Raw genomic sequence first — 12730 nt, 5'->3', positions numbered from 1 at the left:
AATAAATAAATCTTTTTTTTTAAAAAAAAACTTCCTATTTTTTTCCTTTTCCTCCCAAAAGAATTGAAAAGAAGGGATGCTCAGTCAGGCCCATCTTCCTGTAGTTTGTTTATTTTTAACTATTTTATTTATTTTATTTAATAGAGTTATGGAGAGGGAGAGGGAAAGATAGAGAGTGCTGGTTCACTCCCCAAATGACCACAAGGGCGGGAGCTGGGGCAGACTGAAGCTGGGGGCCAGGAGCTTCTTCAGGGTCTCCCACATAGGTGCAGGGGCCCAAGCACTTGGGCCATCCTCCACTGCTTTCCCAAGCATATTAGTAGGAAACTGGATCGGAAATGCAGCAGCTGGGATTCAAACCGTTGCCCATATGGAATGCAGGCATCTCAGGAGGCAGCTTTATCCGCTACGCCGCAGCGCCAATGCCTTTTATTTTAGCTTTAGTAATACCTGGAAACCCAGTGAATTATCCACAGAATATTTTCAAATTGTCCACTGACCTGGAGGTTTCTGAAGGGCACAGGCCATTTTGTAGAAGGTTCTTCAAGCTGGACTGTCTGAGGCTTCTTCGTGATCAGGTTCAGATTGTGCACTTTTAGCAAGACTGTCACGGAAGCAGAGTCGTGTCCCTACCACCTCAGATCAGGTGGCACCTGGAGCTGATGGCTTCCATCCCTGGTGCTGTTTCCCCGGGAAAGTGAGAGGCCCCGAGGTCATGCAGCCTACTTAACATCTATTTATGATTCTTGTCTCAGTCAGTTATGACTGTATGGGTTTGCAAAGATATTGAAAAGAATGTAACCCACATATGAAATGATGAAGGAATGTGGTGGAGGCCCTAAATGAGCTTCGTGCTGAACTCCTCCGGTTCACTGGGGCTGGCTGAAAAGAACAGGCTACCAGGCGATTTTAGAAACAAAGCAGAAGCCCCTGTACAAGGCTGCTGACCCAGTTAGAGCCCCGCGCTCTGACCTCTGCTAATCACAGTTCCCTTCTCTGGGAAGCAGACGCCGCTGGGGTGCTCCCGGGCTGCCAAGGAGCCAACCCAGAGACTCCCAGTGAAGCAGGTGGCCATGTGGCTTCCTGCTAAAAACTAGACCTAGTGGCTTTAGAGAATTTTACTTTTCAGCTCAGATAACTGGGGCTTTTCCACCTCAATGGAGCCCTTGGAAGCCGCTGTAGCTTTCTGGAATAGTTTGTGATGCATGGGCTAGATTGCAAGGGAGCTCGATCATTGATGAGAAACTGGTCACAGGGCAGGGGCCCTCGTGGGCCAGGCCCTGGCACTGCTCCGTGCGTGGGCCCCTTCCTGCTGTTGCCACCTGTGGTGGGGATGGAAGCTTTTCTGTTGGTGGCTTCCTCTCTGTTCGCAGCAGGGAGGGAGTCCTGAGTGTCGTGCACATGCTGTCCATGTGGCGGGTGCGCCCACCCTTCCACAAAGTGCACCCAGCTTTGGCTGTGGCCGGAGGCCTGGCTCACAGGCTGCCATGGCGTCAGAGTCACAGCTCTGTGGGGCCCCCACCTCCCTCCGACCACGCTGCTCAGGATAGGGGGGAAGGATTGGCCAATCCCTGGCCGGGTCGCTGGTGAATGTGGCGTCCCTGATCTCGTCCTGCTTTGTCTGGTTACAGTTGCCCTACGAGAAGGCCTGCAAGAACCCGCTGTTCTGTGTCGCGGAGCTACACGTGGCCACCGCCGTTTCTCCGTGAGTCGGGTCTGCTCATTCCTGCAGTGGCTTAGCTGGGCAAAGCCTCCCCCAGCTGTGCTGTGCACCCTCCCCCTCCTCCTTCCCTTCTGGGCCCTCAGGGCTACATGGGATGTGTATTCCGGTCTTACAGATTAGGAGGCAGGCTTGCATGGGGTCTTGGGGGCCATTTGGTGGACTTGAACCCTGGTCTCTTGATGTTGTGGGCAATGCCAGGTTCATAATCCACTGTTCCTCACTCCAAGGAAAAGCTCAGTTGGAGCTGCTCTCTTTCATGGATCCGCCCTTGGCCCAGTTCCCCCCATTCATTCACTGTTTCTGGAGGTCCTCTTAGGGGCTTTCCCTGTGAGCTGGGGAACCAGACAAGGGGGTGACCTTGCATTTTAACAGGGCTGTTCTTGCTGCATGTTGAGCATAGGCTATTGGGGCAGAGGTGGAAGCAGGGACACTGGTCACTGCTCCCATTTGACTATTTCAATTTTTTTTAAAAAGACTTACTTATTAATTTGAAACGCAGAGTTACAGAGAGAGAGGGAGAGGTAGAGAGAGTGATTTTCCATCCATAAGTTCACTCCCCAAATTGCTGCCAGAGCTGGTCCAGGCCAAAGTCAGATGCCCAGAGCTCCAAATGTGTCACCCACAAGGGTGGCAGGGGCCCAAGCCCTGCGCCGTCTTCTGTTGCTTTACCCAGATGCATTAGTAAGGAGCTGGGTTGGAAGCGGAGCAGCTAGGAGTCCAACCCGTGCTCTGATATGCAATGCCAGCTTAACCCATTGTGTCACAATGCTGGCTCCTGGCTGTTTCCATTTAAAATCAACACAATGGAAAGTTAGTTTCTCTGTTGCACCTGCCGCCTCTCAAAGGCTGCATACCTATACCCGACTGCTGGGTGTGGCAGAGCAGCATGGAGACCATGCCGGGCACTGCAGACGTTCTGGGGACCACGCTGGGCTTGGCAAGGGCCGACGAGGTCACGCGCGTGGTTTTGGACACACGGTGGCCTTAGCATGCCCTCCATTGCTACTCACGCCGCATGTGTGTCCTGAGACGGATGGCGGCTTGGCCAGACTTGGCATCTGGAGAAGAGCACCCACCCCGCGTTCTGGTAAGGCCTCTCAGACATTCGGAGGACTTGCATTCAGATGGGGACGCCTGGTGCAGCCCATCACTAAGGACCCAATTCAGGACTTTCGAGTGCTTTGGAATCCAGCCTAACAGGCGTTCCAGCTGCTTCTAACAGGGAGTGGATCACAGCCCAGAAAGCCCTCCCCACCAGCTGCCAGCCAGAGACACAGCATACACGGCTTGCCCAACAGTGCCCCCTGGTGTCCACAGTGAGCAAGCTCTTCTTTTTCAAGGGCATTGATCTAAGTGGTTTTTGACCTTTCTGTGTTCACGCACCCCCTGAAGAACCTAATGAATACTGCAGACCCCTCTCCCTAGGCAGTCACCTGTGCCGACATAGACATCGGCATCCCAGGCCCTGTGAAACTGTTCCTGGGCCTCAGGGGAAGGCACTGGGTGAAGCAGGCTGGTGACACTCACCCTTCCCCTGGACGCCAGGACGGCAGATCCAGCGGGCACTTCTACTCCTCCAGCTCGTCATCCTACACACACCTCTCGCCACGTCCCAGACCAGACGGGCTCTTTCTCCTGGGTTCTCTCCTGCTGGCAGTGGCACCACTCGGCCGTGCAAGCTGGAAACTTGGAACACATCACTGGCTCCCTGTCTTGTTCATTTGTCTCTGCTCTGCTCACCCCGCGGTCTGACTCCTCCTCCCTCTTCCCATCCCCGTGCCTGTAGGCGTGTGCGTCTCCTCTGTCAGATGGGTCCTCACGGCAGGCTGTCACCGTCTCTGCAGCTTATCTCCAGCCTCTTCTCAGCTGTGATAAAAAGCCAAACGGCACAGGCATTCGGCCTGGCAGGGAAGATGCTCACGTCCCATATCGGAGTCCCTGGGTTTGAGTCCCAGTCACGCTCCTGATTCCAGCTTCCTGCTCCTGTGCACCCTGGGAGCTGATAGCTCAAATACTTGAGTCCCTGCCACCCACGTAGGAGACCTGGATGGAGTTCCAGGCTCCTGGCCTTGACCTGACCCAGGCTGTTGTGAGCATCTAGATAATGAGACAGCATTTGGAAGCTCTGTCTGCCTGTCAAATAAAACAAAGCAGTGACAACACATATCATGTTGCTTCCAGAGCTGCACATTTCGCCTTTGGACGTTTCAGCTGGTTAGGAGGTTTTCTTGGTGTGGTTAGTGTTTTCCTGTGTATTTCAATGGCTGACAGTGGTTATGCAGCCCAGGGCCCCACAGCTCATCAGCATTTGGAAGGACAAGTCTCTCCAGGCTGAATGGACTCCTGCCTTTAATTTGGAAGGGCCTGGGCGGTTTTGTGGGTCGGAAAGCTGAGGCCAAGGAAGCTGCCTCAGTGGGGGCAGAATGGTGTGTGCGTCTCACACACACTGATCTCCAGTGAGAGAGCACGCGGTGTATAGAACGTGCTCAGAAATCCGTGTGCAGTCACCGCGCTGGTGTCGGGGAGAACCCTGCTTGGGATCAGAGTGGCTCGGTGGTAGGAGCAGATTTAGATTCACTTCTCCCAACTCCCCGTGGAGGTTGTTAGACCTCAGGCAAAATAGCCCCTCTTGTGGCCAGCGCCCTGGCGTAGCCAGTAAAGCCTCAGCCTGCGAGGCTGGCGTCCCAGATGGGAGACAGTTCCTGTCCGTGCGGCTCCACTTCCAATCCAGCTCTCTGCTAATGCACCTGGGAAAGCAGCAGAAGACGGATCAAGTGTTTGGGCCTCTGCTACCCATGTAGGAGACCAGGATGAAGCTCCTGGCTCCTGGCTTTGGCCTGGCTCAATCCTGGCTGGGGGAATGAACCAGCAGATGGAAGATCTCTCTCTCTCTCTCTCCCTCTCTGTATAGAACTCTTTCAAATAAGTAAATCTTAAATTACCCTATCTTGGCTTATTTCCTCTTCTATAAAACTGGAGTAACTGTACTATTTATTTTTAAGTTTTAAAAAATTTTCATCTACTTGCAAAGCAGAGAGAGAGAGAGAGAGAGAGAGAGAGAGAGAGAGAAATAGATCTCCTATATATATGCTTACTCCTGCAATAGCCAATCTGGGCCAGGCTGAAACTAAGAGCCTGGAAATCCATCCATGTCTCCCATGTGGGTGGCAAAGACCCAAGCACTTGAACCATTGTCTGCTGCCACCCGAAACGCATTAGCAGGAAGCTGGATTAGGAGTGAGCAGCTGGGACTTGAACCAACACTCTGGTATGGGATATGGGTATCCAAGTGGTGGCTTACCCTGCTGTGCCACATGGGCCCTGTATTATTTCATAAGGTTATTGATGGGATTAGTCGAGTGTGTGAAGCACAGTTCTTGGCACGTGGTCAGCATTAAGTCAAAGGTAGATGTTATTTTATCTTACTCAGCAACCCATGGGATGGGTGTGGCCGGCCAGGCGTTTGCTTATGTTAAAGGTGAGTCAGTGCAGGCTAAGGGTGTCCTTGAAGTAACTTACCTAAGCAGTCAGTAAAGAGCATGCTGTCCTGGCGCGTCCAAGTTTTATCGATTGGATGAGCTGGTAACACTGTCATCTATACCCTGTGCAGGCAGGAACTGGTGGTAGGTCTCACGAAGGAGCTGACCATGAACATCAGCCTGACTAACTCTGGGGAGGATTCCTTCATGACCAGTCTGGCTCTGAGTTATCCCCGAAACTTACACTTCAAGAGGATGCAAAAGGTAACTACATGGGAATGGGAATGGGAATGGGAATGGGAATGGGAATGGGAATGGGAATGGGAACGGGGACGCCTATCTGCTTCCTGGCGCTGCCTCCCCCTCCTCCTGGTTCACACATGAATGAGTAGTAACTGGATGAATCCCTGCTCGCAGCCTTTCTTAACCAGGGAGAGAAGCGAGCTCTGCTGCCCTAAGGCACTGAGAAAGGAAAAGTGAATTCTACCCGGCCTTTCCCTGGGGCTGGGACCCTCCCCCCGCCTTACCCGCAGTGGCAAAGTGGGACGACACCGAGCAAGGCTGTTCTCCCGCTCACAGGCCATCAGAAGCGCGGCTGTCTGAGGTCCGATCTGTTATTATGAACTCATCTCTCTGTCACTGTCACTTTGACAAAGAGAAGCAACGTCCGTTCCCATCTGAGGTGCTGAGCCTCAGGTGGTGTTTCTGGACGGAGCTTTCCACACCTCTAGTAATGGAACCATTTCCAAGGAAAAGGGCCTGATGTGGCCTGACCCCTGCACTTCCAGCCCTGCTTCGCCTACGTTTTGCTGGAACTCCACACTTCCCCAGAACCCATGAATAGCCCTCTCTCTGGTGAGATGGACCACTGCACAGTTTCCCTCTTGGCAATGAGTCAGTAAACCTGACTTTGTCAAAGTAGAGGTTTGTCCCTGGTCATCTTAGGCTATTTGGGCTAGGACAGCATCCCTTGTAGGCAAACATGAAAACATCTCTTATACATATAGAATATACCGTCCCTGGGAGAAGTCAGAAAATAGTCCCTCCAATAAGGTTCTGCAGCCAGTGGTCCAGATGAGGAACCGTGGCTGAGAATGGCTGCGTGGCAGTGCCTGGGCTCCTGCTGGCCTTCCACTCTCAATGCATCAAGGGTGCTCTTGGCCCACAGTCCAGCTCAAGTGTCTCCTTCCCCACAAAGACTTGGCAGGCTTCCCCGGAGCTGAATTCATTTTCTTCTGCACTGCTGTTCTCTGTAGCTGGCTCACAGAACTATTCCTTGGCCTTGAATGTAAATTCAATGTGTGAGAAAGATAAGGGACCCAGACTGATTTGTGTCCCCAGCTCCTGGCAGGGTGTGACTGCCGGTTTTGTTGTTGTTAAGAAGTATCTTCTGTGTTAACAGCCTCCCTCTCCAGACATTCAGTGTGATGACCCTAAGCCAGTTGCTTCTGTCCTGATCATGAAGTGCAAGATCGGTCACCCCATATTCAAGAGGTCATCTGTGAGTCTGCCTTGACTGGTTGGCTGTTCGCACCACCCTAGGGTCACCGCCTTCTACATCCTAGCCTCATCTGAATCTCAGCTGTGGTCAATCTACAGCTGGGCCTAGAACTGCTGTGTGCTCTGAAAGGAGAGAGTGTGGGATGGGGGAGAGTTTTCTGGTGTACAGCCAGCCAGAATGTTGGCTCGCCTCAGGGAAGCAGGGTGAAGTTGGGGGGAGGATAGAACACCTGGCCAAGTTACTGGCTCCAAGGTGAGTTCCTCTCCTGCCACCTTCTGTGTTGGGGAACTCTGAAGTGGTTCCCTCAACTGTCAAAGGGGAAATAATGCTGTGTTCACAGCACACCTTGAGGTTTACACGAGTAAGGGATGTGAAAGTCGCTGTGGGGAAGAGGAATTCTGTCTCCTAGGTCTGCTTAGTTGGTAATAAGCAGTTTGAATATGGTGCTATGACAATTTTTTTCCCCTTTAAAGCAGGCAAATGTTTTGGTAGTTTGGCAGCTAGAGGAAAGTGCTTTTCCAAACAGGACAGCAAACATCACCGTGACCTTCACCAAGTAAGTAGTGCCTCTCCGCAGATGTAGGCTGTGGCGCTGGAAGAAATCTCCCTCCCACATGCGTGCTGGGAGCTATGGCCCTGTCAGAGTGAGACCATAAAAGGTACCTACTCTGCAGTGACTCAGCTTTCTTGGTATCAAAGATATTCAAAATATTCTTTTATTCACAAATAAAACTGTGGTGTACAATGCGGCTCAGATGGGAATTCTAGTTCTGGCTTAACTTTGGCATAACTCTGTTGTCTGCTAACCTGCATGCCTGGGGGTGGAGGCACTGCACAGTTGGGAAGGGATTCTCAAGCACGGGTGATTCAGAGACATTTTTGGGTTGCTGTGACTTGGGGGTGTTACTGGTAAGCATCAGAAATGCACAGGATGACCCCACAGCTAAGAATCACGTGGTCCCAATTGTTGATGCCGGAAATCTTTGAAATCACTGTTTGTCTAAGTATGGTCTTGTTGTGATTCGTTTGCATTCTAATTTCTTACCTCCAAGAGCCTTTTCTTATCCAACTCTCCCAAAACCCCAGGGAGCCAATGTACAGATGCAACATTTACATACAAAGCAGATGCACTGTGAACTAACACTCTTATTCCTAGTTCCAATGAAAAATCTTCTTCGGCTATAGAGACCCACAGCCTTCAATTCAAGCACGCCTTTGTTGCAGCTCTTTCCAAGTAAGTCGTGCCCAGGGCCAACACCTCTGTGACTGCTGTAGTCACAGATACTTCACTCTCTGCAGTCAGTCAGGGAGGAAGTGGGCATTGCCTTTCTCTAAGAGGCTGCTCAGAGCCCAAGGCTCTGACACTGAACTCTAGGGCACCGTTGGTCAGGTCCTAGAAACCCCCGGTGGTTATCAGAGGAGCAGTGCCAACTGGTCCTGGTACAAAAGAGAACTGACATGATATAATGGAGGAAAGAGAGGGGCTGTAACATTGGGAAATAAAGAGAAAGGTAAGATCACTTTAAGGTGTAACAGAAAATGAACCAGCCCAGGGCCAGTGCTGTGGCATGGGGCTGCCGATTGCAGTGCCGGCATCCCATGTGGGTGCTGGTTCAAGTCCCAGCTGCTGTACTTCCAGTCCAGCTCTTGGCTATGGCCTGGGCCCCTGTACCCACGTGGGAGACCCGGACAAAGCTCTTGGCTTCAGATCGGTCAGCTGTAGCTGTTGTGGCCATCTGGGAGGTAGACCAGCAGATGGAAGACCACTCTCTCTGTAACACTACCTCTCAAGGAAATAAATTTAAAAAAATAAAATAGCCTAAAGAGGAAGCTGGGTCAGAGTAGCTGGAACTTGAACCAGGCACCTCAATATGGGATGCGAGTATCCCAGGCAGTGACTTGACCGCTGCACCACACACCCACCCCTACTGGACATTTTGACATTCAGCTTTGATTCTTAAGGGCCTGGTGCCATCTGTCCTAGTGTATCCAAATAGTGTATCCACATGGAAGCGTTAAAGTTCATTCCAAGTGAGAAGGGCACCCCTGAGGCTTAATCCATGTCCTCTGAATTGCAGACCGTCAGTGATGTACGTGAACATGGGCAGGGGGCTTTCTGACCACAAAGAATTCCTCTTCAACGTAAGTGCTCAGGGCCCATCCCTGCAGAGCTGCGGGCGGCCGAGTCCTGCCAGCCTTGACTGTCTACTGTCTGATTTGATCTGCAGATACATGGGGAGAATCTCTTTGGAGCCGAATTTCAGCTGCAGATTTGTGTCCCAGTCAAATTACAAGGTCTCCAGATTGTAAAAGTGAAGGCCCTGACAAAGACTCAGGTACTTGCTGACGATTCTTTATTACAAACACATCTCTGTCTGGAGTGACTGGTTCCTCAAAGGTATAAAAACTGAGTTCTAGAAAAGGAGTGAAGACAAGATTAGTGAACTTTCGGAAAACATTAGGAGTGAATTACCCAAGTCACGTTCAGGAGTATCGACCACTCAAATCTTAAAGCAACATTTGTTTTTCTCTCCTTGATGCATAAGCAAAAATGCAAACCTTTTGAGTAGCCTTTGAAAACTGATAAACATGTGACATTTCTTACACTACCCGCATCCCTATTATCTCCCTTTCCTTTCCCCATCTCTGCTTTGACTCCATATCTCTAGTCTGGTTCCCAAAGCCAGCCTTGAAACCTAAGGCAGTGGGCTCTGATCAGTATGACAGCTGAAGCTGGGCCTTTCCTGACTTTATTTAAAAAGATTTTTATATACTTAAGTGGCGCAGAGACAGAAAGGGAGAGACAGAGATCGATCTGCTGGTCTACTCCCCAAATGCCCACAACAGGGCTGGGCCAGATCAAAACCAGGAGCAAGCAAACTCCAGCTAGGTCTCCCATATGGGTGGCAGGGACCCAAGTACTTGGGCCACCATCTGCAGTCTCCCAAGTCCATTACCAGGACGCTGAATCAGAGCAGAGGTGGGAGTGAATCTGATTTGGGATGTGAGTGTCGCAAGTGGCAGCTTAGCCTGCTGCACCACAAAGCCTGCAGCTATTTGTGTGTGTGTGTGTGTGTGTCCCCCCCCCCCTCAGGTTACATAAAGCGTCAAGGTTCAAAAATGAACATACAGTCAGGAAGTTACAGAACAGCCTGCTGGCAATTAGAAAGAGGGCGTCGACGTTGTAAATACTTGTTCTCAGCTGTAGTTTATTTTTAAGGATATTTGTTAACAGCAAGTTTAAACATTTCCAGCTTCCATTTGGAAACAAAATTCTTTGATTAGCTGTCTGAAAACAAGTGGCAATGGAAATCTCCCCTGCTCTGGGGCTGGGGCTGGGGCACAGCACCCGAGGCTCCAGAACCAGTGCCCTCTGGGCGGGAGCCCTTCGGCTTACTGAAACAGACTGTGTTCGCAGAGCAGGTCGGTGGCGGAGCTGAAGTTCAGCACTGTCTTATGGAAATGCTGGATCTTCTTCCTCATTCTCCTCATGGCGGGGGTGTTGCATTTGGTCCTGAAGGTCATCTGTTTCAGGATCTTGTCGGTGAGGTAGTGGAGCCAGAGCACGTTATTGTAAGGGTGATACTCGCCCCAGCAGTTGTTGTTCTCCTTCCTCATGAGCCTGTAGATCTCGAACTGATAGTCGCCCTCCCCCGAAAACAGGTCCTCGTCCCTGGACACGTCACAGAACACCACGATGCCGTCGCGCTCCAGGCGGGACAGGGTGTAGTCGATGATGTTGACCTGCAGCCCGCAGGTGGGGATGGTCCTGGTCTGCCCGTTGAGGGTGTACTGGAGCTCCCTGAGGTCGGTTTTCTTCAGCAGCACGTTCCCCCAGTGCAGGTCTCGGTGCTCAAAGTGCAGGGACGCCTCTGCCACGGCGAGGGACGCCGTGATCTGGTGCAGGATGCTCTTGGCCGTGGCCAGGGAGGACAGCTTTGTTTTCATCTGCTCTAAGTCAGTCCCTCCAAACTCAAACTCCAATACAATGAAGAGCTGGTCTTCCTCAAAAAAGTCAGGCCGGTCATTGAGGGACCCTTTGGCTGCGTGGTAGTGATCCCAGGCTTGGAGGAGCAAGGGAGGGTAGGACCCTTGGACGCAGTGCACCGAGTGCAGCCCAATAAAGCCCTCTGTGCGGTTGCACACCTCATCGGACAAGAGGCTCAACTCTTTGGAGATGATAATCTCTGGCAGGATTTCCTCAAAGGTTTTCTGATGGGCTCCGTTGACTAAATCGGGTCCTTCGATCGCAATGATCTTTAGGGCGACGGGCGTGTTGTGATCAGCAAGTGTTTGAAACACTTCCCCAAACACCCCTTCCCCGATCTTCTCGCAGCATTCCAGTTTTTCTCTGGAGAGGCAATAGCTAAACGGGACAGGGCCTTCCTGATTGCATTCCCAGTAAACCTTTTCAGCATCGCACGCCTTTTTGTCCGTGACGTGCAGGGAGTTTAAGGGGCTTAGCAAATAGATGGAAGACGAGCGCCAGGGGGACACCGCGCTGCTGGTTCTGTGCGCGCCGGGATGGTCTGAGCAGTCCGACAGGAGGGACCCCGAGAGGGAGCTGGCAGTGGTGTGGGCGCTGCACACCTCCACCACATCGGCCACGATCTTCTTCTTATGGAAACTGAAGGAGGCCCTGACTTTAGTCCAAGAGCAGGCGTCCTGTAAACGAATCCGGTCCCGGGCGAGGGCTGACTCCTTCCCCACCCTGTGGCCTTTTTTACACTGGAGGGAGGTCTCCACTGCCTCTCGATGTCTCCTCTTCCGGCTTGGCCGCGTTCTCTCAGGTACGACACAGTCATTGCCACCACTGGCTTTCCTACAGTCTCTGGGAACAGCCTTGGGGGACCCCAGTTGCTGCCAAGAGCCCGGCCCCTCCAGGCTGCTTCCCACACGTCCTCTGTTACCGCAGGACTCCCCCCCCTTCTCCCCATTTACCCCGAACTCGGAGTCCTCGGGGTTTCCCGAGTCTGTAAGGCTAAAAAGAGCTGACCTGAGGCCGGCACGGGCTCGGAGGACCATCCTGGTGAACCTGCCTCCGGGTGCTGTCTCCCGGGAGCCGGGGAGAACCGTTCGGTCCAGGGGTGTTGCCGGGACGTGGGCTGCAGAGGGGCCGGTGGGGACGACGGCGCCCCTTGGGGAGGCCGGGGAGCTGAAGAGGGAGGCGCTGGTGCCCAGCTCGTCGCCATCCGTGGGCTGGCTGCACATGCTGAGGTCGTGGCTCAGGCTGCCGGGGCTGCGGCCGGGGAAGGGCGGCGGTCGGAGCGGGTTGCAGGGGGTGCTGCACTTCTGCGGGGCCCGAGCTCGCAGCCTCAGGCGTCTCGGGGTCGCGGTCGGCCGATTCCGGGAGACGCGGCGGCCAGGACGCCTCCGCCGACGACCGACCGGGCTGCCGGGGTAGTCGGGGTCTTCAGGGTTGTCGGAAGCCACGGACTGCGAGTGGCTGGCGCTGCTGGTGTCGCTGCTGGCGCTGCTGCTGAAGAAACGCTTCCGATCCTCGGGCGGGAACCACTGCGCCACTGCCCGGCCCGGCTGCCGCCGCCGCCGCCGCGGCCCCTGGCCACGGGCTACCCCATACGTTCTAAAGAGCCGGCTTCCAGCCGGACCGAGTGACGCCGCCATGGCCGGCACCCGCCAAGTAGTTCAAACGCAAACACCGCGAGACTTCCGCGTGACGCGTAGGCGCGCGCCTGCCTGCCTGCCTGCTGGGTCCTAGAGCCCGGCCCTGCGCATGCGCGTCTCGCCCAGGCTGACCGGACTGGGGAGTTGGGTGCGATAGGGGGGCGGTGGTGGTCGCTCACTCATTGGCGCCAATGGCTGTCGTTTCAGAACCTCACGGTGTGCTCCCAGGGTCCGCAGAGTGATTGTGTGAGCGATCGGCTTCAGGTGAGCGCGGCCGCCCGGACAGACTGAGGGAGCGGGAGACGGGAGCGGCCGGGATTGTCCAGGGTTGCAGCGAGGGCGGACGGGGGGCGGCCCCGAGACGCTGCTTTGCCTCGTCCCCGGGTCACTGTAGCCGGGGCT

General features: G+C 53.5%; 1 protein-coding gene across 18 annotated transcripts in view; it reads left to right on the top strand.

Annotated features, from left to right (window-relative positions):
• ITGAE (integrin subunit alpha E) overlaps window positions 1–12730 on the top strand; it is a 58007-nt gene that overhangs the window by 35980 nt on the left and 9297 nt on the right. For 14 of the 18 annotated variants that reach the window (XR_007911457.3, XR_001795252.4, XR_011383629.2 and 11 more), the window contains exons 20-27: window positions 1632–1705; window positions 5334–5466; window positions 6605–6703; window positions 7177–7259; window positions 7860–7937; window positions 8782–8845; window positions 8932–9039; window positions 12536–12592. Coding sequence is in view for 14 of the 18 variants with exons in the window: in XM_051825357.3 (XP_051681317.1) it covers window positions 1632–1705; window positions 5334–5466; window positions 6605–6703; window positions 7177–7259; window positions 7860–7937; window positions 8782–8845; window positions 8932–9039; window positions 12536–12592 (696 nt within the window). In the remaining 4 variants the exon portion in view is untranslated. Of the gene's footprint in view, window positions 1–1631; window positions 1706–5333; window positions 5467–6604; window positions 6704–7176; window positions 7401–7859; window positions 7938–8781; window positions 8846–8931; window positions 9040–10366; window positions 10701–12535; window positions 12593–12730 lie in introns of those variants that run through there. The other 4 variants (XM_017348965.4, XM_070061223.2, XM_089318231.1 and 1 more) reach the window with 3 other exon arrangements.

This window comes from Oryctolagus cuniculus, chromosome 17 (assembly GCF_051225735.1).
Source record: "Oryctolagus cuniculus isolate XC-2025 breed Fujian yellow rabbit chromosome 17, ASM5122573v1, whole genome shotgun sequence".
NCBI lineage: Eukaryota > Metazoa > Chordata > Mammalia > Lagomorpha > Leporidae > Oryctolagus > Oryctolagus cuniculus.
Note: the sequence above shows the minus strand (reverse complement) of the source record. Positions and strands in the feature narration are given on the sequence as shown.